Genomic DNA, 25,150 nt, shown 5'->3' on the forward strand with positions numbered 1-25,150 from the left:
AACTTTACTTTGAGCCTTCAAAAAAGAAGAGTAACCTCTAAACTCTGCACTACTGAACTAACGGTTTAAGACTTTTGTTGTGCAGATTCTCCAGTACAATGTTGTTTGCAAATGTTAAGTCATTAAAGCTTATAACATTGCTTTTTAACAGTTAACATTTAAAGATCTACAAACATGTTCTGTGATCAGTTTGTCATTTACCAGTTCATAATTCAGTCTTGCAGCCTAATTATGACTGAATGAGAGAGGTAAATGTTTAAATGTATTTGAAATGCACTTTTTTCTAAGTATTCACTTTTTTTACACAGCAGGTTTTTTGTGTGTGTCAAAAAAAAATGCTGGACAACTTTCTGATGGATTTTACTTTAAAATGTGAGTTCCATTCAGGTTTCATGCCACTGGCACTTTATTCGAAGGATTATTTACAATTTCACAGCATAAGCTATAAAGCTGTTTCCCAGGTATACGTTGTGTGTTTACAGGAAAAAAAAATTATAAAATGCAATGTACTGCAAATTTATTCGGTTTTAATCTTATTCTTCTTGAATAAGATTCCTTAATAAGCTTTGTTCGGGATGTTAAACTACTTTAGGAGCCCTAAGGACTGACATGGTGAAAACATTATTTGAAATCTTGTGAAATTTGCTCGAGTATGGGTCAGGGTTTTGATTGCAGAAGACTTTGACAAAGAATTACTAACACATAATAAAACAAAACTCCAGGTATATTTTTGATGAAGATATGATGATGCAAAATGGTTAAAATCTCTAAAAGTCTATGTTGAATGATAAAGACCCTTTGTTAATAATTTAATTGGAAAAAATTAGCAAAACTAAAATATAAGTACATAAAGATTAATCGATTAATCGTAAAAATAATCGACAGATGAATCGTTTATCAAAATAATCGTTAGTTGCAGCCCTACTATTTATAGCAAACCATATTACAGATGCTTTGTCAGATTTAAGTCCTAGTGCGTGCCGAACCGTGTTTGGTGAACAGAACGGTTAATTGTTTTTCAGCGAACCATGCCACACCTAATGATATACACCTATATACAAATTGATAACACACACAAAGCCACATGCTTGTGTTTTACAGGCTTCAAAACAAACTCAGAATCTGTTTGAAAACCACTGTGCTACACCCTAGCTTCTCTTTGCTATTCAGTGTAATTGCACCCTTTTTTTCACCTCATCTGACCCCAGGTTGCAGTCTTGCAAAGGAACAAACGTAAAACTGAATACAACTGAAACAGAATATTATTCATGAAAAAATTGTTGTTCAGAGCCCTACCAGCGTTAAATTACCCGAACCTTACTGTATAATACGGTACTGTCGACATGAGAAAAAGATCACGGGTTCCATAACACAAAACACATGTCAAACTAAACCCGATAATTATGGGGAAGATTGTTGGGAGAGTACAACCTAAGAACGCGGAAGCAGTAAAGAGAAGTCTGACAACTGCAGCAATGAAACCAGGTGTCAAAGCACTGTACAATCAGCACAAACACCTTTAAAGAAAACACAGGCATGCAATCATCGCACAAGCTAAACAAACTACCTTATTCCAAAAGAAAGGTTTTTTGACTAATTCATGCAAGTCAGTGATTACCCTCATATTAAGAGGAAGGTCTGTCAATTCAGCTGGTTTCCAAGCAACTAAGTGATCAGCATGCGCATTTTTCCATACATTAGGAAATGGAGCAAATTATATTTTAGTCGTGGGTTTTTGCATTTGATTACAACTTGTATGATACCAGTAACAAGGGTGAAAACATACCATCTGACAGCTTTAACCTACATCTTTGTGTGTATGTTGTGCGCTCTGCATCTTAAAAACATGCACACAGAGACGCAGGCAAATGCTGATGAATTTTTCTATGCTTTAGCTTTACTAATTTATGACATTTTAGTTACTTGAATTCACAGAACCAGAACGGGGAAACCAAGCAACCCAATAACAAGGACGGTCCTTCTAAAGCATCAAAGACAAGAATACAGCAATCAGCAAAAGCGGGTTCTTTAACAAACATGCATACATTAAAACCATGCTTATAATTAAACTACCCAAGTTTGAGTGTGAAAATTTAACTGCAAAATAAAACAGAGTGAAAACAGATGCAGTGCAGGCACAATGGGGTTTCACATTACCATGACAACAGCTGAACTACCACTACACATTTAGTATGAGCAAACGCAGAAAACACCATGCCGTAGGGGCAGGAAAAAGTGTTACACCTGCACCCACTGTCCCTAGCACCAATAATTCATATCTGAAACACCTCAAAGTAGTGTGCTGTGCTGAATACCTTACTTGTTTAAATAAAAACAACTGTCTATCGGTTAACTTTGCTGTGATGACAGTTGTTGACAGTTGTGACTTCAACATTAAAAGACTATGAAATATACAGTTTTGGAAGCTACTTTCACTTTTACATTTTTTTTTATCCAAATAAGCATAATATAAGCAGAAGTGAAACTTTTGTGTGCCAAGATGCAAACTAATGAATATTTGTAAAAAAGCTACATAAGAAACAATTTTTTTAAAACATATTAAATTAAATTATATTATTATTAACTGAAAAAAAATGGGCACCTTGACATATGCACAAAAAATATATATTTTCAATATTAATGTTACAGGGATAGTCAACCCAAAAATTATTTCTTGATTCAAATTGATTAAATTTTAATGATTAAAATTCTGTCATTAATTACTCACCCAGATGTCGTTCCAAACCCGTAAGACTTTCGTTTATCTTCAGAACACAAATTAAGATATTTTGATGAAATCCGAGAGCTATCTGACCCTGCATAGACAGCAACGCAACTGGCACATTCAAGGCCCAGAAAGATAAGGGCATTGTTAAAATAGTCCATGTGACATCAGTGGTTCAACTGTAATTTTATGATGCTATGGTCAGAAAGCGCTAGGATTTCATCAAAAATATCATAATTTCTGTTTTAAAGATGCAAGTCTTATGGGTTTGGAACAACATGAGGGTGACTAATTATTATAACTATACCTATTTTTTTTTCTCATCTCAATTGTTAAAATGCACACTAATAAAAATATAAACTCACCCTAATTTGAATAAACAAATATAAAACGCATTAATAATTTTACAAAACCATTCAAAAGTTTGAGGTTTGAGATTTTCAGCAGCCATTACTCTAGTCTTCAGTGTAACATGATCCTTCAGAAATCACTTCAATATGCTGATTTTATGCTCAAGAAACATTTATTCTTATTATACATTTTGAATTGTGGAGTATTTAACTTTTTTTTAATCACTATAAAACAATGTATGAACAAATCACCTGAATCATTAAATTAATACCCTATATTATGTTACGAGTATATGTGATTTTTACCTCTGCACACATGAGGCTACATGTGCAATATAATGAGATATAAACAAACGTGATGTAACATTTAGTCATGCCACAACTACTCAGAGAAAATAGCTTGTTACTGGAAGCACTACACTATTTTGAAATTAGCTAAGCTACTGTCACGCCACTAAGAACGCAGTCCAGTTACGACCATCACAACTTGTAGTTAGTTATTCCAAAACACTAGATGATTATTTAAACACTTCCTACTATAAAAGGCTTGTTATGGCTGTATCCACAGTTTCAGCTGTTGCCATTTCAGGTTATTTTAATACAGCTTTAAGCTTCTGCATGATCTGCTGACTTACTTGATCTAGGGCTCCAGAGGGATGCTCATTGAGGGGAACACTATGGCTGTGGTCCACTGGGTTAGGGTGGGAGAGATCTCAAGGAGAGGGGGCTATGGTGCCACACCCTCCCTGTCATGCAGAACCATCCCACCGGGGGGAGGCAGTGGAGAATGGACACCCAGTGTAACCTGTGCAAGAAGAAAAATTGTGTAAGACTGTTTGTAGGCAACATTTACAGAGCAGTAGAATATGATCATCAGTCCTATTGTGGTATTATTAGGGATTGAACGATAAACCGCGAGTCAGTTGGAATCAAATATGTGACGATTCAAATCGGTTGAGATGCTAAACAAATCATGAATCAGTTAGGGCGAGGAGTTTATATGAACATATTTCTGAGGGGAACTTACTGTCTTTAGTAAAGTTAAGATGGTATTTTTTATTTTTATCTTGATTCTGTATAATGCATCTTAAAGTTCATAAGTGCAGCGCTGCTTTGTTTACAGCAGAAACCAAGGAAATGCTTTAAGTGCCACCTGCTGGCAGAGAGTGAATCTGCGTCTCCTTCAGCTCGTCTGCTGTTTCATTCAGATATTTTTTATGTATAGTTTCACAAAACTGAAGTCAAACCATCCTGTTTTTGCTTCAGATTTTGAAATTCTAAAATCTAATGTAGATCAAAAACTGCTCATGTTGCATATATGCAGAATCTTTGTTAGGATCATGATTAAAAAACGCAGTGGTTGCCTTGCATGCATTTTGTCTAAGCAATAATAAAAGGACACATTTAATTTATAATTTGTCTTAAATCTCATTTTGTTAAAAAAAAAAATGGTGAATCGAATCAAATCGTTAAATCAATATCATGACTCAAATCGAATTATGAGTTGAGTGAATCGTTACATCCCTGTTGCTATCATATTTACTGGCCAAAAAATAATAATTATAATTATTTCAGTTATTGAAATTAAGCTGAAAACAAAATAAAAAATAAATATTAGATCAGTTTTAGTATCTAAAATAACTACTATAATGATTTGCATTTTTTTAATAAAAAATAATGTACTAAAATTCTAAAGAAAACTGAAAATATATAAAACTAATCCAAAAAATAAAAACACTATAAAAGTTTTTATCTTTTTAAATAAACTAAACTACTTGTTTTGTTTTTGTTTTTTGTACCAAAACTGCAGAAGCAAACAGAAGTTATGTAACATCAAGTATACATGACAGTCATGTTATCAGTGAATGTGAAAATTCAACAGAAGCCAAGACAGTCTAGTCATAATTGCATGTGTGTGCAAAATTATTTTTTTGCATTGCCATGGCAACTGTAAGTACTGTTACACTACATCTAGTAATAAGCCACATGAATAAAGCCTAACCAAGGCTTGGCAAAGTGTTTATACAATTATTGCACCATATCCACATCAATAACCTGCTGCACATCAGCACAGATTGTGACTTTGTGAAGGACCTTGATGGTTAAAAAGTGGGCAAACAGTCCAGCCCACGGGAAAAAAAAAACAGCATTTACGACTTTCACCGTTATTGTATGTCTACAGCAAAGGGAGTAATATGTGAGTCTTTCAGCTTTAGTATCACATTGAAAACGAAATGGATCTAGATCCAATTTTTTGAAATGAAAGTTATTGAAGTGTACAGATAATATAGATCTTTTTACTACAGGAGGTCGCTGGATTAACTAAGAGTCTGGGTCTATAAAACTCAATGTGCTGACTTACTTGATCTAGAGCTCCGGAGGGATGTTCATTGAAGGGAACACTATGGCTGTGGTCCAATGGGTTTACGAGATGGGAACTGGAGAACAGAGAGGGGGTTACAGAACCATACCCTCCCTGTCATGCAGAACCATCCCACTAGGGGAGGCAGGAGGAAATATGGCGCTCAATGCAACCTGTGGATGAATAACAAGAGAACATGATCTTGGGATGAGGAAGCAAAATCAATCACACAAACATCAAAATGGAAAATTGCTGGCATTGTGTATACAGGGAGAAGATGAAAGTGACGATTTCCTACTGCGTTAAGAACCTTTTACTTCACCTCAACAGATGTGAGACCTAGGGCAGAGAGCACTGAGGGTTTGACTGAATGAGTGCTTGTATACGTTCTAGATTATAGCAACCAGGAAACCGTAAAGCTTTTGACTTCAGATGGGCCTTTGTTCTTGTTCCAGACCAGTATTCTCTAGAAACAATATTGATTCTCATGGGGCCCTTAAGGTATTTGAAGTGTAAGCTATCAATTTGCGCACCAGTGGGATCATATTTTTTCATATTTAAACAACAAGACTACTGGTAAATTTAAAACAAAAACTGCAGGACTATTTATTAATATTGAACACTTTGTTCATTACTTTAAAACACAACTAAAACACCATGATAGTAAGGAAATAAGCCAAAAATAAGATTAAAATGCATTGAGTATTTAATACAAGAATCTGCCTGAAGTTAAAGCCTGCTTGAGATAAAACAAAAAATAAAACAATTCATGTTTTACTGACAGGTTTCCCGCAATATCATGGGAGAGTTCATGAGGAAACTGAAGCACAGCTGAAAATATTTTTCCAAAAAGCTTCATTTTATTTGTATTTTTGTTCTATATATAAAGTTGTGCTATTGATTGATTGAACACAAAGTTGTGTTCTTGTCTTAGGACAACTTTGAACTTGTTTGATCCACTTTAAATGCTGATTTCTGTTTACCACATATTACCTGATATTGTCTTCTGTGCCCCAGAACTATTAAGTCTAAATATATGGGCTACATTTAGCAAATAGGCTATTACAGTGCAGCATAATGGTGAAGACAGATGTGAATCCAATGGAATACACAAAAAAATGAAAATCTTGAAAGGCAATGTTCATTATGCACTTATTTCATAGCCTTAATGGGCACAAATGTGAGAAGGAAGAGACTGCTGGATGATATGACAACTGTAAAACTATCTGTAAAACTAGCACAGCTATATACGGGAAACTGGTTGCAGTCTGTTAAACAGTTTGGTATTCATAAGACTCATTATATAAAAATATCTGACAAGAATGTCACAATCAATCAATCAGTGATCATAACATAATATGAATTTTATATGCAATGCAATAGGATCTGGTCATGTATGAAAAATACCATTCATTAATCAAATTTAGTGTACTGTAGAGAAGAAAATCTCAGCTTTAAAATGTCAGCTTGATCTTAGAATACAAAATCCAGTAGCTGTTGTCTCTTAATGTTTCTTCTTTGTAAACATCAAGTAAGCACTAGTGAAGTCAACATTATCTTTGTCTCTTTTTTTATGCCACAATCATATGATGATTAGTAATTTAAGACATCATGAAGTCATCAGTGCACTTGCACTGAATGCAGATGCACATTTTGATTTGGAAACGTTATTAAACAACATTGTTTTATATAAATGAGTGGGAATTAAATACAAGCAATGATAATGACTGAGCAAAATACATAAATTTTGCAACCACAAATAATGTGGCACTTCAGTTCCCCAATGTAAAGAACGTCTTTACAGCCATTTCACATATTGTCTTTTTTAGCTATTGATCATAGAGTTGATTCTTCAAACCTGTACACAACCGTTCAAAACTTGGGGGTTAATATAATTTTTTTATCTTAAAAGAAATTCATACTTTTATTCAGCAAGGATGCATTAAATTGATCAAAAGTGGCAGATGTTTTTAGGATCATGTGACAGAGAAGACTTGAAAATTCAGCTGTGCCAGTACAGAAATTAACTGCATTTTAAAACTAATATAGAATACATTTCAATACAACACAGAATGCATTTCAAATGGCATGAGGACAAAATAATGCATAACGTCTGAAAACTCTAGTCTACCTATTCTGTTACTCATATATGTTATGATATCTTACTCATATCAGGGCACATATTACGACAAACTAAAGCAGAATAAACTGAGATTTTGTTGCAACTTGCATGTAAGAAAATAAACTTTTTTTTAAAAACAAACATTTTCACAATTCATTCAAACAGAAAACAGATTAGACTCCATATATGGGAAATGTAAATGGTTAATAGCATAAGTATGCAAGTAAATTTGACTGTGACAAAATAAGAGAAAATAAATTTCAGGACTAGAAAAGCAAGATGCTGCTCACCATGTTTAGTGCATCTTACAGAAATACATTATAAGGCTGCCCTTTTGGAAGTCAATGAAGCAGGATGATATGAAAAGCAACTGAAAAAGGACAAAGAATAGAAAAAGGTGTGTGTCGTCATACACAAAAGCAAGGCAAAAAGCTTTGTTTGAAGAAAGGTCAGATTTTCACTGCAAATAAACTGATATATTGACTCTTCAAATGTGTTCACAGTTTGTGTAGTAATTACTTCCATCTCCAAACAATAATAGAGCTAACGAACATCTGTAGATGGGAACTCTGAACACAGTTTCCATGCATGTAACATCTGTGTATAGACTGAAATGACTTTCAGGAAGCATTCAAATTTAAATCAACTTCAAGAAGCATAATGACAATAACCTCTGGAGAAACAGGGTGAATTAGGCCATAGAAGCAGATTTCACTAAATATTTCCATATGTAATGCTCTGTTGATGGAAGAAGAGAAACGTTAATCTGGACTACTTACTAATAATAATCTAATAATAGTCTATTTCCTTATTGCTCATCGTTACAAAAACAAGAACCTCTTAATTTACAATTTCAAATAGTAAACCTAGTGATAAAATCTTTCATATTAATTTGCTTAATATAGTCACAGACTGTAAATACATTTATGAAAGCTAGATGACCAATGCCAATTGGAAACAAAGATATATACATATTGATCACAATTAATGTAAAGTTTGTAGGTTGGAATCAAATCTTACATGCTCTAGATGCATTTATTTACATATTTAATACAAGAATGTTTACAAGGAAGTCTTACTGTTAGAGATTTATTGGAAAAGTAGACCTATTTATGCTTCAACGGTAACTTAGTATTTTACAAATAAAATGACGGAAAGGGGGAAATGCAAAATATTTAGAAGGTGGTGATTTTCAACCAAGAGTCCCAAAACAGCTGCTCGATGTTGACAAGTTCCCACAGCAGTCAGTCCCCATGGATTTTGCCATTTCAATACATATTCAAGCAATCTCTGCATTATCTGCAATAGCTTACAACTTTTGTTTCACACTACTTATCACATGGCTTCCAGACTAGAAGACACATTTACTAGTCATTTGTTTACATATTCAACTCATATTCAAAATTATTTTCTTACTTTGAATTTGTCTCGTTTTCCACTACAAATATCTAAACATTCTTAAATGAAGATATTTACTTGAGAAGTAAATTTAAGCCACTACTAAGCCTTGTTTTTTTTTTAGGTAAAATGCTGTAAAACATTTTAATTAAAAGGAAAATATTTTTCTATCCAATTAATTTTATTTTTTATTGATTTTAGCAAAAACTCACTAAATTGAGAAATGGCCTATATTAGTTATAATTACAAAATTAAAGGGGAATTGCCTTATTATACTTATTATAAGGGATATTAAAATGTAATGCTTTTTATAACAATTCATACACCACAAACCAAATATTAGAAATACAGATTACTAATATAGAATATGTAATTAATTCAATCCCTCTCACAGACAAAAGCTAAAATATGCATATATGTTTTATTTTTAGTAACAGCTGACAATTTTCAAAGTGAGAGAGGGGAGAGGGTGTCAAACAATTGCCAGGTTTGTAATAGCAGCGAGTGTGGCACATGTTCTCCGTGGAAAAACTGATGTTTCACTCACACTGAGTTTGTTACACCATCCTGTACTTCTGAACTTTAGGGGCGAGACTGTCCCTCCCACCTCTGCTATCTGTTGATACAACTCCTGAGGCAAAGGAAGCAGTTAGCAGATGCTGCACTCGCAGAAACTGTTGCCCCTCGCCCAAACTTCCACACAGAGGGGAAGCAGAGTTTGTCCATCTTGTGCGGTTCCCGTGTGCTTAAAAAAAATAAAAGAAGCCAGAGTTGTTGTTAAGCCTGGGCATGGTCTGATAACAAGATGTGGAGCGCTGAGCCCCGGGTCCCGCTCTTGCCGTTCTTGTTGCACAGGGTGGGCGTCTGTTCGATGGCTTGAGCAGGCTTGCTTTCCTGTCCCTCTCACTCGATCATTTGCTAGTTCGCTCTGGCGCGCTCTTCCTACCCCCACACATTCTCACAGGCTGCTGCACAAGCTTTTTTCAAAAGAGATGTAGGTCAGCTCTCTGACGTCTAGGGAGGCACAGCTGAGCGCCCCTCTCCGTGCTGCGGCAGAGAGAGACGCTCGCAGGGAAAGAAACTGCAGGAGTGATATGATATCGTCGCCTTTTGGTCATGCTGGAATCTGGATTTGACTGCTGATCGTTTACTCATTGAGTTGTGAGCGCATGTAAACAAAAACATTAGGGACCTTTGTAAAAAAAAAAAAATAACAGCGACTACATTATCAACAGTTACATTGTATGAAAATACTTCAATTACTTGCTTTGAGATTTAGAAAAAAAATAAACTTTTTATTACATAATTATCTGGACTTCACCAATGAAACCAAGAAAAACTGAAAGCCAATTGGTTATGAATAACCAAACATTTTACACGGCTGTTTACAATCAATTGCAATTCATCGCATACATATTCATGAGCTCCTTCACTGGAAACTGTAATAAAGTTACATTTATAAGCCAGGCACTCTCTCTTATTTAGCCAAACTAAAGTGTAAACACAATGCAGTTTGAAAACATGGAAATCCACATCTTTTCATCATGCTCCAGGTTCATGTAAGGAACGTGCTTATGAATATGTGCTGGGGTGTAGAGTCATGACAGTAAGCTGTGAATTCTGACCATGAGCTTTGGATATTTGAAGACTTAAAAAATAGTATTAAAGCATTTTCCAGTGGCAAGCAAAGAAAGCACTAGAACAATTAAAATAATAAATGTCAGGATAAAATCCTATTTGAAGCACCTGATAAGTCAAGGACGGTAAATTAATAACAACTATTATTTTTATAATTATTTTATTGTTAGCAATAATAATAATAAAAACGATGATAATGACAATCATAATTTCTAAGAACGATCAACTTAACATAACATAACATTATTAACGATATAATTATTACCTTTATGAAATTTTAATGTTGTTAGAAAATCTTTACTCTCAATTACTCAATTAAATCTAAATTATTCTCATTAAACGTATCCAATTTAGAAAGATAGCTAACTGTACTTAGAAAAAAAGAAGCCACAAACAGAATGATATTGACAGAATAAAATAATATTTTATGCTACTGATCAGACAATAACAACAACAACAACAATAATAATAACAATTGGTGAGACTGGATGGTAAAATAATAACAAACCATTCTTCTCATTATTATTATTTATTATTTTTTAAATTGTAAAAAAAAAGAAAAATACATTTTAGGATTTCAGTCTTTTTGCTTCAAACTTCCATGTTTAATTCAACGTTTTTGCTGATAATTTATAATTCAAAGTGAATCCTACACCTATTTTTATCAGTCTAGAATGACATATGGCAGGATGAAATAATATTTTATTCACCTGATCAGAAATAATAATACCAATAGCAATAATCGTTAATTGGTTGGTAAAGTAATACAATAGTAATTATTATATTAAATTATTATAATACTAATGTTATTATAATAATATAATAATTGTTATTAATATTACTAAAACAGTTATTATTAATAAATATATAAACTGAATATCAAATACAATTTTTTACATTTATTAAACTCAAAAAACTGAAAGATCTAAATAACTGCATTCTCAACTAAATCAAAGCACTTCAGTTTCAAACCTGCAGACACAATTTGACACTGTTTAAACTTGAGGTGTCAACAATCACCATGCTGAATCTCTTGACATGACATTAGCTTGCACTTCAACCAAACGCACCAACTAAAACGAGCAATCCAATCCCAAATATTTTGATCTCAGTATGCAAATCTATTATTTCACCGTAAGACAAAGAGAATGTCCAATTGCTCGAAAAGCAGTTTGTGTAAACTCCACTTTGGGTAAACTAGGCAATGTTTATGCATCTGGTTGTTCAGATCAAAGAAAGTTAACCTCTAGTTGGACCAGCCCCTTTATACGATCCCTTAACCAAACATCAACAAATACAAAACATGAACGCATTCCAGTTACCTTTTTGGTCCGTTCTCCTCTTACAGATGCTCGCTGAACTTTGAGAAGGCTCGGAGTATGGTGTTTGCAGGCTAATATTGCCAGATGGGGCGATTAGTTATGCATTCAATCAGATGCAAATATTTCTGCAAGCCCAGCGCCTACGACTGAGCTTGCATTTGAGAGATGAATCGAGAAATGCGCAGTCCATCTTATTCTGACAAAATATTTCTGTTGATGCGGTGCTGTGGTGTCAGTTAAACATTCTAGTTAGAGACTAGCTAAGCTAACGAGGTTAGCGGGCTAAATTCAGGAGCTATTTTAAATCCAAGACGCAGTTTTCCCTTGTTAAACTCAGGGTGTTAGTTGTTGTTAATGCACTTTGTTGACGATAAGCTACTTCTTTATTCCCTCATGGAGCCGCCGTGCTGCTGTCATCCGAGTCAAATGGTCATTTGTGTGTTTGATTCTCGCGTTGATCTGTCCCCACCGCCATTTTCATCCTCGAGCTACACAAACAAACAGGAGGCTTGCTCACGTCACGCAGAAGGTGCGCGACTGCACTGCACTGATCTCTATGGCATAGTTTGAGGCGGTTGCTTGGTGACGCATGACTTGGAAATCTGATTGGCTGCGCAGGTTTGTGTGTGATTGAAGAATCGCTGAGTTGCGTAGTGCGTGGACGTACAATAACGAGGCCTCTGCAGGACTGGGGACCAACAGCCGTTTAGTTACCCACATTATTCAAAGTATCTTATTTTGTGTTCATCAGAAGAAAGCATTTGCAGGTTTAGAACAACCTGGGTAACTTATTGACAGAATTTTCATTGTTTGGGTGAACCATATATTTAAGGTGGAGGACACGTGCTTCTAAACCCACTCTTTTATTAACATTTTGATAGTCTGTTAGAGCTTGATGGCCATAATTATTATATTTTACTTTATACATTATTAGACAGATGAATTAATAAATTATAATTAATATAAAATTTATAATTTATGTTCATCATAAATATATGAATAATAAATAAACATATTTTACATAAAGAAAATGCTAAATTATTTGGATTTAATGTAGTCCTAATTTAAGAAAATTAATTAAAAAAATTAAATTCTGCAGTAACAGCTGCAGAACTGTCACACACACACACACAAAATACTAATAAGAATTGATAATTTACATACATGAGCATTTTTTCTCATGGTGTGTTGTTAAGCTATGAGTTATTCATTGATGATTTGTGTCATCAGCTCATTAGTAGAATTTTTTGCTCTAGAGTTAGCACCTTTCTTGCTTGAAACTTATTTGGAGAGTATTGCGTCTGAGACACTTCTGCCTAATTTATCACAGGGATTACTTACTTTAAATGCCTAAGAAAGACATTCTTTTGATTGATAGCTGGCGTCCAATTTGTTTATTAAACTTTGATTTTAAGATATTAGCTTTGTTACTGGCCAAAAGACTCAAACTGGTTCTGAGTACAATAATAGATGAGACTCAGGTTTCATCCCAAAGAGGTGAGAGATGAGGCATTAGAAATGAAAGTTTTGTTCTTTTTTTTAATTAAGCCTTTGATTAGTACAAATTTTCTGAAGAGACTCGATCACTGTACCATTACTTTTTTCACATTTAAACATTGTTTAGGGAACATAAACAGAAAATTTGGACTAAACCACATGATACGTATGAATTACTTCTCTTTATGGATTAGTTCTCTTTTGAAGTTAATGAAGTATTAAAGTGGTAGTTGTGTGGACGTCATTCAAGGGACAGAAATCTTATATTCTATTAAAATATCTTCAGTTGTGTTTCAAATATAACAAAAAGCTGAGTAAACTGATGAAATGTTCATTTTTAGCCAACCCTGTAATAAAAGTATATGGCCATAAGTGTCACCCAAGATGCATGGTAATGCCAGGTTGTGAACAGAGCCACTGTGTGACTACACAATCAACTTAGCAGAATGGTTCCTGAGAGAGATGTTGTCATTAATTGTTTTGTTTTTTTTCAATAAGCCAAGTTCCTGGCTTCTCCCAAGACCTTCAAGGACCCAACTGACTTCTGAATTAGCTGTAAAGGAGGAAGAAACAGATTGTTCTGTTAGGGGAGACTATATTTCAGAATAAGAATATCTATATTCATGCTGTATCTATATTCTGTGTTCATAAATGTTTTGCTGATTTTGTCATATCTGCTATCTAGAATGGGACAGCGATATTGAATCAATTGGTCTCCTACTTCATTTGATTCCACCATCATCACAAGGCTGCAAGGAACCTGGAAAATGTCATCCTGTCAAGCTGAAAAACATCTTCAAAAAGGTACATTTGGACATTTCTGTCACTACCTATTGGCTGCCTCAAAATATTGGCATAATGACATATTGACATAATGAATTCCTGGCTCCAAAGAGATTTGTCTTTACGAGGAAGGGCTCTCCTCACCAAGGTGGAGGGTATTTTAGATTGACCTACCCCGCTCTTTCTTTGTATGTGGATAAAACAATTTCTGTAGAGGTTGGCAGAATGCTTTTTTCCAGTGGAGCTATTGCACTTTTGAAAAACTCAGGTGATTCTTTATTCTCTTCTACCTCTTGGTTACATCCTTGTGAGAAAGCAATATGGAAGATATGTTTTTTTTATCTAGTCCCTCTCTTAGGAATATAAAGATTAAACAACTGTTTGTGGAATTACATGCAACTGTAGTGCAAATATGTTTGTGAGAATTTCCTGCATCATAAATGCAAAACCTACAGGAATGTGGAGAATAATGGACAATACCCATGCCGAAATTCAGGTCATGCTTAACTTAGCAAGCAAAAACTAAATTACAGAAGCCTATTTACAGATGAAACTGACCTGCACTTGAAGTTTTGAACAGATCCTCTCACCACCAATGCAATGAAGGGTTGCATATTCTAGCTATAATAATCTCTGCAGCTCAAACACTGGGTTAATTTAACCTATCGCAAGGCTAGAGTAACATTAAATAAAACTTTTTTTCTTTTTGAGTGTATTACTACTGCTTTGAGTTGATTTGTAGTAATACATACATGTTTGACATGCTTGTGTTTGTTATGCTGTGTGTTGTCAGTGGTGGCGTCTCCTGCTGGCCTCACATTCCTGCTGTTAATGTCGTCTGCCCTCCTCATCTCCAATGCAATCAGCCCTGCGTCTGCCAGACAGAACCAGCTGCAGAAAAGGTCTCCAGAGGACTTAAAGAAAATCAAAGAAGGCTTTACTGCACTGGACAAGTTTGCTCATAGCAGAATTGACACTATTACTTCAGTAGTCTGCCCTTTTCTGTATATTATACCAGTTTATGGGCCACTGATAAGTGACCTTGTCAAATTTACAGCATCAGAAATAAAAGGATACACTGATATGGATCTTCTCATGGGTGAATTTGAAAAACTTAACGCTAAGATTGACCAATATAATGTAGAGCAGAAGTGGAACAGGCAGCTGGGCAAGTGGTGCCTACCACAAGCCAGAGATACTTATTGAAGACGCGTGGACTAAGTACACAACTCTGTTGCAGAGTCTTAGGGATGGGAAGAAATGGGAAGAAATTAAGAGGCTTAAGTATGAATTTATGAATCTATATACAAAGTATGAGCCTGCCACAACGAGATTACACAACTTGTTGCTGAGTAAGGAAGGAGTGAGCTTCAGATATCCTCTGGGAGACTCACTGGCTGAACATGTTAACTGTCATGAAAAGAATATCAGAGAATACACTGTGTTGATTTATAAACTCATCTGCAAAGCCAATACAATGAATGAATTCTACTACAAACTCAAGAACACTGATGCTAAGGCTGATGAGATGGCTAAAATTGCATATGGCGCAGCATCAGTGATGTTCCAAGTCCACATGCAGTGCATTAAAAACAGCATGAAATACGTAAGAAAGGATGTTAAAAGTCTCATTGACCAAAAAAAAAAGCTCGTTCAGAACTAGCAAAAGAAGTCTGGTCATTCCTGGTGAATGCATACGACAGGTACGACTGGATGGTTGTTGTCTTCATTAGCAAGAAATCTCAACATGAAATAGTTACGTTTCTGAACAGTAACGTCTTGACAGGATTTACTCCGGTGGAAGAAGGCATCGTTACTGTGGCAGCTTTAGTCAAACAAGCCATTGGCAGAAGCATTAACGAGGAAGTCCTGTGTTACAAAGTAGCAAAGAAACTCTCTGAATGTAATGAACTTGTGGAAGGTAAGCCAGTATCTCAGACGTACACAGCAGTGCACGCCTATTTAAGAGGCGCTGACGACAGCCAGGATGCACAGAAAGAACAAGAGGAAGACTATGACGTCAGTGCTGCTTCAGATCAGTATATTTATAGAGGGAAGTGTAAGAAATGTCCACTTCTGAAAGGAAAGTTTGTAGTTTTGATTAAAAGTGATAAAGAAATGATGAAAGAAGATCCCTGCTCCACGTTGGACTGTGGTGAGAAAGAAAATGTTCCTGGCCGTGTGCGAGTGTAATAAGCCATTCTATGGCCAGAATTGTGAGAAGAGCTTAGATGACTACGAGAAGAACTTAATGCCAAAGACAGCAGTGGTAGACAGAAAGCATTGTTTGGTTGGTTCTGGCTAAAGACGGAATTCTGGAGTCAGCAAATTTCATGAAATGGCATAATTTCTGAAAATTGGTAAAAGTTCACATGTAACTAAATGTTCTCACTGAATATATTGGTGAAGCAACAAAAGCACTATTTTTTTTTTCAATCCATGAAAACACATGAATCCCAGAAAATAATACTAAAGACTAAACATCTCTATCATCCAAACCTAATCTGAACCTCATTCCTTTCAATACAACAGCAAAACTGAGTGCCAGAGTTACAGTCCATTTCATGAGATTTGTTTGTGATGCCTAGCTTGGTTTTCATTTTTCTGTGATGATGTATGAATGAAACGCATCATCAGCTGGAGTTGAGCTGTAACGCAAACTGCTAAGTAAAGCGAGCCTCTGTCCACAGGCAGGAGGAACTGTATTTTATGAGGTCAAATAATAATTAAAAAAAAAGTAAAAAATGTATCCCATTCTGTGCAGCATTTTTGCTAAAGGTGATTCAAACATAAATGGCCAATTCTGTAACATAATGGGCAGAAATCTATGGTTAAAGTGTTTGAAAAAGATACATTTATATTTTATATTTAACTTTTAAAAGTTATATTTGAACTGATTTAATATTCATGTATGACTTCAACCTTCAACTTCAACCCCCCTCCCCCCCTTTAAACATATGTATAATTAACTTAAATATGTTTCATTTTACAAATGTTAAAATGTCATGATCAAGTCCAGCCTGTCAATGTGATAAGAGTTCGAACCACATGCTTTTACTGCTTCAAGCTTTTGCCCTGAATCTGTGAGCTGGTAAAAATGAATAAAAATATATAAAAAAAAAGATTTGCCATTGGGATGTCTTTTTATTTGAATGCCTACATGTTTTTAAAATACAATACTATTTAAATATAAAGTTATGTAGTCTGTTAAAGTACTGAATAAGACATTGTGTTTCTACTCTACACTGTAAAAAAGTCTGTACCTCACCTTTTTTGGGATTGTGTTCATGTAGCTACTTTTTGTAAAAGAATTTGTCTTTTTTTTACGTGGAGATGTACAAAATGTGCAAGGAAGGGGTGCCTCCAGGACAGGTTTGAAGCTTTCCTAATTTGTTGCTACACAAATGATTGAAACATATTGACCCAAACAAATTTTGGTGGAAGAGAAAAAATATTAACAAAGAGAGATCTAATTGATTGGTACTGCACTTATCATTAATTAAATCAAATTTATCTTAAAATAAATGTTTGGAGACCTAAGGTGTAGATATGTGTGTATATATATATATATATATATATATATATATATATATATATACATATACGTATATATGTGTTATATGTATATATATATATATATATATATATATATATATATATATATATATATAAAGACAAACAGATAAATAGATAGATAGATAGATAGATAGATAGATAGATAGATAGATAGATAGATAGATAGATAGATAGATAGATAGATAGATAGATAGTTAGACGTCTGTTTATTATATAATGCAGCACGTTTGCGCAATTTCATTCTGTATTGGTTGTTAGCTGTACAACTTTAGCTCGAGTCTGAGTCTGCTGTGAGCACTCCAAACGACAAGGGGGCAGTGTTACAGAAAACAGAGGGGAACTTAAAACCTCATCTCCGTGCGACCGGAAATAGTCACAGCAGAAGCGATGGCAGAATCAGGGTGAGTGTTTGGATTCACAGAAAAATCTAAAACAATCTGTGTTTAATATCTGAAAGACTATTTCTTATTTGTCATTTTTTAGTATACATATAATGTTTTTAATTTGTTTGAATAATTATTTTCCCGAATAACCGTATATAAACCGGAGTATTATGTGAGCGTGTTTTCACATGGTGTGAAAAAATAAAAAATAAGAAATAATCTTTCAGATGTTAATCACAGATTGTATATTATACTATATATATATTTTTTTTTTTCTGATATTGGGTCTCTGTTTGTACTCCTGACCAACAAACACGGACATGAATTATTAAAGCAGACGTACTTAAGGCGGGCGTACACGGTGCGATTTTTGCTGTCGTACGAGTTCGCATGCGATTTTTTTTAAATCGTGTGGAAATCGCGTATGCTCGTATGGTCGCGGCTCGTATCATTTGCGATGAATTACGAGCCGAGCAGAGTGGCTTACGAGCACTTCCCGACCTCCCGATCATTTTTAAACATGTCTAAAAAGTTCGTGAGCTATCGGTTTGAATTCGTGCCATTTGTGCGGTTGAACGAGCCGATTTGTTGATTTATCTGAAGTTGACCAATCACGAACTAGGAAAACCACAGAAGACGAAGACGGCAGCGATACGATCTTCCGACCATCCGAATTCGCACCGTGTACGCCCGCCTTTAGGGTTACGTAGAAGTAAAGTTAAACCATTATTTTACAAACTTAAGTAGTGTTGATACAAAATATCTATACATTTATTAAGGCCTGGTTCACACGGGACGATTTTAAAATTGTCGGCAGATTTTCCAAACCTGAGAGACCCCACACACGGCGATTAAAAAATCACGGGTCTAACAGTTTTGGTCGCTCCGTGTGTGGTGTGCAGCCACACGGCAATATCAACACATCACACACGAACCGATTTGACTCCCGAGCATTCCCAGGTCAGACGGGAAATCTCGCAAAATCCCTCGAGATCAAACGTGACTTTAGAGTAAACAATCATGGCGGACAAAGAGGATGCAGTGGCCATAGTTTGTGCTTTGTTTTTAACGGGGAAAAAAACATAAGAAAAATAAGAAAAGGTGATGGTCAAAGAGGTGGAGACGACGCGAGCATGGACTATACTTGCTATATCATGATATGGAGATAAGTTGTTGTTTTATCTCATAGAAATGTTGTTACGTACTACACAGATTAATAACCGTTGAAATAAACGTTCATATATTAGTTTCCATGTACTCTGGTGGACTGCAGTTGTGGATGTAGTTATGCCCATCGACTTTATTTGTATTTGTTATATTATATACGCCGGCTGTTTTGATTTTGTTTCCCGGTACTATCACTGCCTCGTCACCTCGCTTTCTGATTGGCTACACGCCACAGTCCATAGGCTGCGTGATTGTTTGTCCTCGGGGGACACCACACACGAGAAGAAATCGGGCAAAATAAATCCAACATGTTGGATATCCCCGATTTGAGATCGGAGCGGTCCCGACATTCTTCCGAGCAGAGGAGATTAGTCTTAACACACCACACACGGCAGGAATATTTGATCAGATTATTTTACGATAATCGGAGCATCCTAAGATTGTCGGAAGGGCTGAATCGGGGCTAAAATCGGCCCAATTATCCTGCCGTGTGAACCAGCCTTAACTTTTAATGTGCATATTTGGTTTGTTTTGTTCAGAGATGAAAAAGTTATCAAGCTTGTTCCTGAAAACCTCCTCAAGAAACGGAAGGCATATCTTGCTATCAAAGCTACTCAAGCCAAACTTGCATTACAGCAGAAGAGAAAAGTGAGAATTCTTTCTTAATAACCTGCTTTTATATATGGTCCAACAATTGTTTCTGAACAAAACTGTTTTTTTTCTCAACTTGACCAGGTTCAAAAAGGAGTTCCCTTAAAGTTTAAGCGATTGGAGGAGTATTTAAAAAACAGCAAGAGGAAGAGTCGAGATGAGACCCGACTCACCAGACTCAAACACAGACCTCCACCGCCCATGCCACCAAAAAAGAACAGTCTTGTGTTCGCAGTCCGCATCAGAGAGTAATGTCCACTTATGCAACATTCACAATGAGACTTAGGTCTCTGCAGAGCAAAAGTGGGCGTTTATCACCATGTGGGTGTTTCCAAACTGCTGGGTGTTTCTAAATCATGCAATCTAAATGATCCCCCTTACCCAACCTAACCTCATTATTATATCAACCAATCTGGTAACTCCCATTACTTTCCTGCAGAGACCTATACTTGTTCACAATGAGGTTCTTCTTCTTTTAGTTGTTTGGCCGTTCACTCCATAGGAGCATTACATTATCTCACCCTCAGACCCTATATTTCTATATCCTGTAGCATAGACCTGTAACCTCCAAAAAAGGTTAAAACAGCCCTATATATCTGATTGTCACTTAAACCCTTCCCCAGAAGATCCACAACGCTCACTGGCCTATTTTTAATCCTATTAAAAAGACTGTCACGCTGACCATCATATTTACCACAATTAAAAAGCACATGCTCAACTGTTTGTAAAATATTACATTCGTTACACATCCCACTTTCATGCTTCCCCATTAATGCTAATGTTGAATTTAATCCTGTATGTCCCATTCTTAATCTAGATATCATTACTTCTTTTCTATATCTTCCAAAACTGTACTTTTTTCCCTACTGATTTCTCAATACTATAAAACCACCTACCTGTTCTGCTATTTTCCCTTCTTTGTTGCCATTCTTGTATTAATTTCCTATTAATCTCAAATTTTATTTCACTTCTACCCAAAGGGACTTCAACTTCCACCATGTTTTTCTTTAATGTCTCTCTTGCTAATTTATCAGCTATTTCATTCCCTATTATAACAATATAACAAAAATATACAGTTATACCTTCCATTTTCAATCTGTACAATAAAGTATAAATTTCCACTAACAGATCACTATCACTTTAGGTAGACTTTATACTTTTATGAGCTGATGAAGAATCTGAGCAATTGTCCTACTATAATTGCAGTTAGCTCAGTAGAGTACACAGACAGTTTGTTACTTGGCCTCAAGATTATTTCTGTCTTAAAATTTGGAATATACACTCCTATGCCCACTTTTTGCTCAATTGGATCCTTAGATCCATCTGTGTAAATCTGCACAAAAGAATTAAAGTTTTCTCTCATAAAAACATTAACTCTGTAACTATTACTGCATATTTCTTCTGCTTTTTCCCGATCACAATGAGGTTAAAGGGATAGATGACCAAAAAGTGAAAATTCTTTCATTTAATCACCTTCATGTCATTCTAAACCTGATGGAAAAAGTATATTAGACTCAACTGATATTTATTCTGTGAACAAAAACTATTTTCAAAAGACTATCTTTTATGAAATGTTTGGCAGTGAGATGAAAGAGTGGAATGATTTTCATTTTTGGTCAAACTATTCCTTTAAGATTCCTTCAAGACTATTGCTTTATTGATTGTTCCAAATCGGCTAGAACTTTATTTTCTCTCTTTTTTTTTTGCTTTGTAGGATCAAAGGTGTAAGCCACAAAGTGATCAGGGCCATTCAGATGCTTAGACTAAGGAAGATCTTCAGTGGCACTTTTCTGAAAGTCAGCAAGGCTTCTATAAAAATGCTTAAGACTGTGGAACCCTATGTTGCTTGGGGGTGAGTACTCATAAAATGTCCATTTTATTTAAAAGAATATCTGAACAGATTTTAAAAACACCAGATCTGCAGATTGGCTTTGACCTTCATCTACTGTTGTTGAGTCCAGACTGTAGATGGGGACAAAAAAAAACTGTGCAACAGTTGAGTAGCATATTCCTGCGTTTTAGGTTTATTTGGATTTAAAGGACTGGCTTCTTTTTTTCTTTCTTTTTTTTGTTGTGAATTTACCTTATTTCATTTATTGATGTGATCTCTTATCAGTTATCCCAACTTGAAATCAGTCCGTGAGCTCGTATTGAAAAGAGGTCTGGCAAGAGTTGATAAGAGAAAGATTCCTCTGACTGACAATACACTCATTGAACAGCATCTCGGTAAGTGTTTGACACGTTTAATTCAGTGGGAGATTGGGGATTTTGGTGTACCGAACAAAACTTTTCAGAATGAACTTTACTATGTAATATGAACTTTGTAATCAGCTTTTTCAAAAAGGGGGCAGTGTAAATTATATTGGACCTGACAATAATTGCAATTAATCGCATTGGGAAATAGTGTCTATTAACGTACAGGTGCTGGTTGATACATTTATTACACACAGACTGATATTTCAAATGTTTATTTCTTTCAATTTTGATGATTATAACTGACAACTAAGGAAAATCCCAAATTCAGTATCTCAGAAAATTAGAATATTGTGAAAAGGTTCAATAGAAGACACCTGGTGCCACACTCTAATCAGCTAATTAACTAAAAACACCTGCAAATTCCTTTAATGGTCTCTGTCTAGTTCTGTAGGCTACACAATCATGGGTAGACTGCTGACTTGACAGTTGTCCAAAAGATGGCCATTGACACCTTGCACAAGGAGGACAAGACACAAAAGGTCATTGCAAAAGAGGCTGGCTGTTCAGAGAGCTCAGTGTCCAAGCACATTAATAGAGAGGCGAAGGGAAGGAAAAGATGTGGTAGAAAAAAAAGTGTACAAGCAGTAGGGATAACCGTACCCTGGAGAGGATTGTGAAACAAAATCCGTTCAAAAATGTGAGGGAGATTCACAAAGCGTGAACTGCAACTGGAGTCAGTGCTTCAAGAACCTCTACGCACAGATGTATGCAAGACATGTGTTTCAGCTGTCGCATTCCTTGTGAGCCACTCTTGAACAACAGACAGCGTCAGAAGCGTCTCGCTTCAAAAAGGACTGGACTGCTGCTGAGTGGTCCAAGGTTATGTTCTCTGATGAAAGTAAATTTTGGATTTCCTTTGGAAATCAGGGTCCCAGAGTTTGGAGGAAGCGAGGAGAGGCACACAATCCACGTTGCTTGAGGTCCAGTGTAAAGTTTCCACAGTCAGTGATGGTTTGGGGTTCCATGTCATCTGCTGGTGTTGGTCCACTGTGTTTTCTGAGGTCCAAGGTCAACGCAGCCGTATACCAGGAACTTGGCACCTGCACATAGTGCCAAAGCTGCCACTACCTGGCTTAAGGACCATGGTATCCCTGTTCTTAATTGTCCAGCAAACTCGCCTGACCTTAACCCCATAGAAAAATCTATGGGGTATTGGGAAGAGGAAGATGCGATATGCCAGACCCAAGCAAAAGAGCTGAAGGAGCAAAAGAGCTGAAGGCCACTATCAGAGCAAACTGGGCTCTCATAACACCTGATCAGTGCCACAGACTGATCAACTCCATGTCACGCTGCATTGCTGCAGTAATTCAGGCAAAAGGAGCCCCAACTAAGTATTGAGTGCTGTACATGCTCATACTTTTCATGTTCATACTTTTCAGTTGGCCAAGATTTCTAAAAATCCTTTTTTTTTGTCTTAAAGGGGGGGTGAAATGCTATTTCATGCAAACTGAGTTTTTTACACTGTTAAAGAGTTGGATTCCCATGCTAAATATGGACAAAGTTTCAAAAATTAAGTTGTACGTTTGAAGGAATATTTTTGTTCCCAAAATACTCCTTCCGGTTTGTCACAAGTTTCGGAAAGTCACAAAAGAAGTGTGTTTTTGGTTGCCAGGGCAAGACAACCCTGCACAGATTACCAAAAAAAAAAAAAAAACAGCATTAAGGGACCAGTGGATGGAGTTTATTTTTACAGAGCATCAACGGAGTTGTGCAAGTGTTTGTATCCCTGCATTTCGAAGATGCTTGTTCACAAGGCCCAGTTTGACGACGGATTTGCGTATCATTTATTTCTTAAGGATGATGCAATCCCAACGAAAAAGGGTCACGATTGTGTGTTGGAACCGCAGGTGGTGAGTAAAACTGCTTAAAATATCTCTGCCTCCTTGTTAGTGCGTCCCCTCCCATGCCAGAGACCGGGTTCCAGCCCCGCTCGGAGCGAGTCGTTGCTGCTGCTGCTTTCGTTCAGTTTCAGCCTCTGGATCTGATTCTGGATCATAAATAAACGGCTGAATCTGACTGTAAGCCATGGTTTGTTTTGGATGATGGGTTTCCCTCACGGTAATGTCACAGCTTCCACATGCTCTCAACGCAAAAGCCTATTCGCGCTCGTGATTCTTTAGCTCCTCCCACACGTCAAGCCTCCAGTCGGTCGTGTTTTTCCGGGAAAAATCGGTACAGACTATCTTTCTCTTATGAATATAATAAAACTAAAGACTTTTTGGATTTATGAAGGATGCAGTACTACTCTATATGTACTCAAGATTAACAGGATATTGAGTGAAAACGAGCATTTCACCCCCCTTTAAGTAATATTCTTATTTCTGAGTTACTGAATTTGGGATTTTCCTTAGTTGTCAGTTATAATCATCAAAATTAAAAGAAATAAACATTTGAAATATATCAGTCTGTGTGTAATGAATATAATATACAAGTTTAACTCTTTGAATGGAATTACTGAAATCTACTTTTTGATGATATTCTAATTATATGACCAACACCTGTAAATGATTTGAACAGACCGTAGCAAAACAAAATCCTAGTAAATTTGTAATGACAATTATCTATTAGGTTTCATATATTTATACTACAGTTTTAAATTAAACATATAGTTTGAATGGGTTTCTTCTGTTTGTGTCTCAAGGACAACATGGGGTCATCTGTTTGGAGGACCTTATCCATGAGATTTATTCTGCTGGAAAGAACTTCAGGTTTGTCAACAACTTCCTGTATCCGTTCCGTTTATCAGTACCACGACATGCTGCTAGAGACAAAGTTGGACTTCTGAAAGATATTGGTGAACCTGGACCCAGAGCTGAGGACATAAACACAGTCATCAGGAAACTCAACTGAACCAATGGACCGTTATTTTGTCACCGTTGTCAATTTCTTTTTTTTGAGAATAAATGTATATTCAGAAGCA

At 35.8% G+C, this 25,150-nt stretch overlaps 2 protein-coding genes across 2 annotated transcripts in view; one reads left to right on the forward strand and one right to left on the reverse strand.

Moving 5' to 3' along the window:
* Positions 1–12,430, reverse strand: part of LOC113062870 (nuclear receptor coactivator 1-like) — a 49,790-nt gene extending 37,360 nt beyond the window's left edge. Inside the window, exons 1-3 of the mRNA XM_026232908.1 lie at positions 11,918–12,430; positions 5,438–5,610; positions 3,711–3,880 (exon numbers count right to left, since the gene is read on the reverse strand). The gene's annotated coding sequence lies outside the window, so the exon portion shown is untranslated. The remainder of the gene's footprint in view (positions 1–3,710; positions 3,881–5,437; positions 5,611–11,917) is intronic.
* Positions 12,431–18,096: 5,666 nt separating this feature from the next.
* LOC113062873 (60S ribosomal protein L7-like 1) lies at positions 18,097–25,150 on the forward strand. The gene is made up of 6 exons (XM_026232913.1): positions 18,097–18,174; positions 19,863–19,971; positions 20,059–20,222; positions 21,689–21,826; positions 22,091–22,200; positions 24,872–25,150. Exons 1-6 carry the CDS (start codon positions 18,161–18,163, stop codon positions 25,078–25,080), a joined length of 744 nt encoding a protein of 247 aa, XP_026088698.1. The 5' UTR covers positions 18,097–18,160; the 3' UTR covers positions 25,081–25,150.

Source organism: Carassius auratus, chromosome 45 (genome assembly GCF_003368295.1).
Source record: "Carassius auratus strain Wakin chromosome 45, ASM336829v1, whole genome shotgun sequence".
NCBI classification, from domain to species: Eukaryota; Metazoa; Chordata; class Actinopteri; order Cypriniformes; family Cyprinidae; genus Carassius; species Carassius auratus.

Bases quoted from the DNA above. Each gene is read 5' to 3' on its own strand.
- LOC113062873 (XM_026232913.1), top strand. The intron at 19,972-20,058 runs GTGAGAATTCTT...CAACTTGACCAG, and splicing joins CATTACAGCAGAAGAGAAAA to GTTCAAAAAGGAGTTCCCTT. The intron at 21,827-22,090 runs GTGAGTACTCAT...ATCTCTTATCAG, and splicing joins GAACCCTATGTTGCTTGGGG to TTATCCCAACTTGAAATCAG.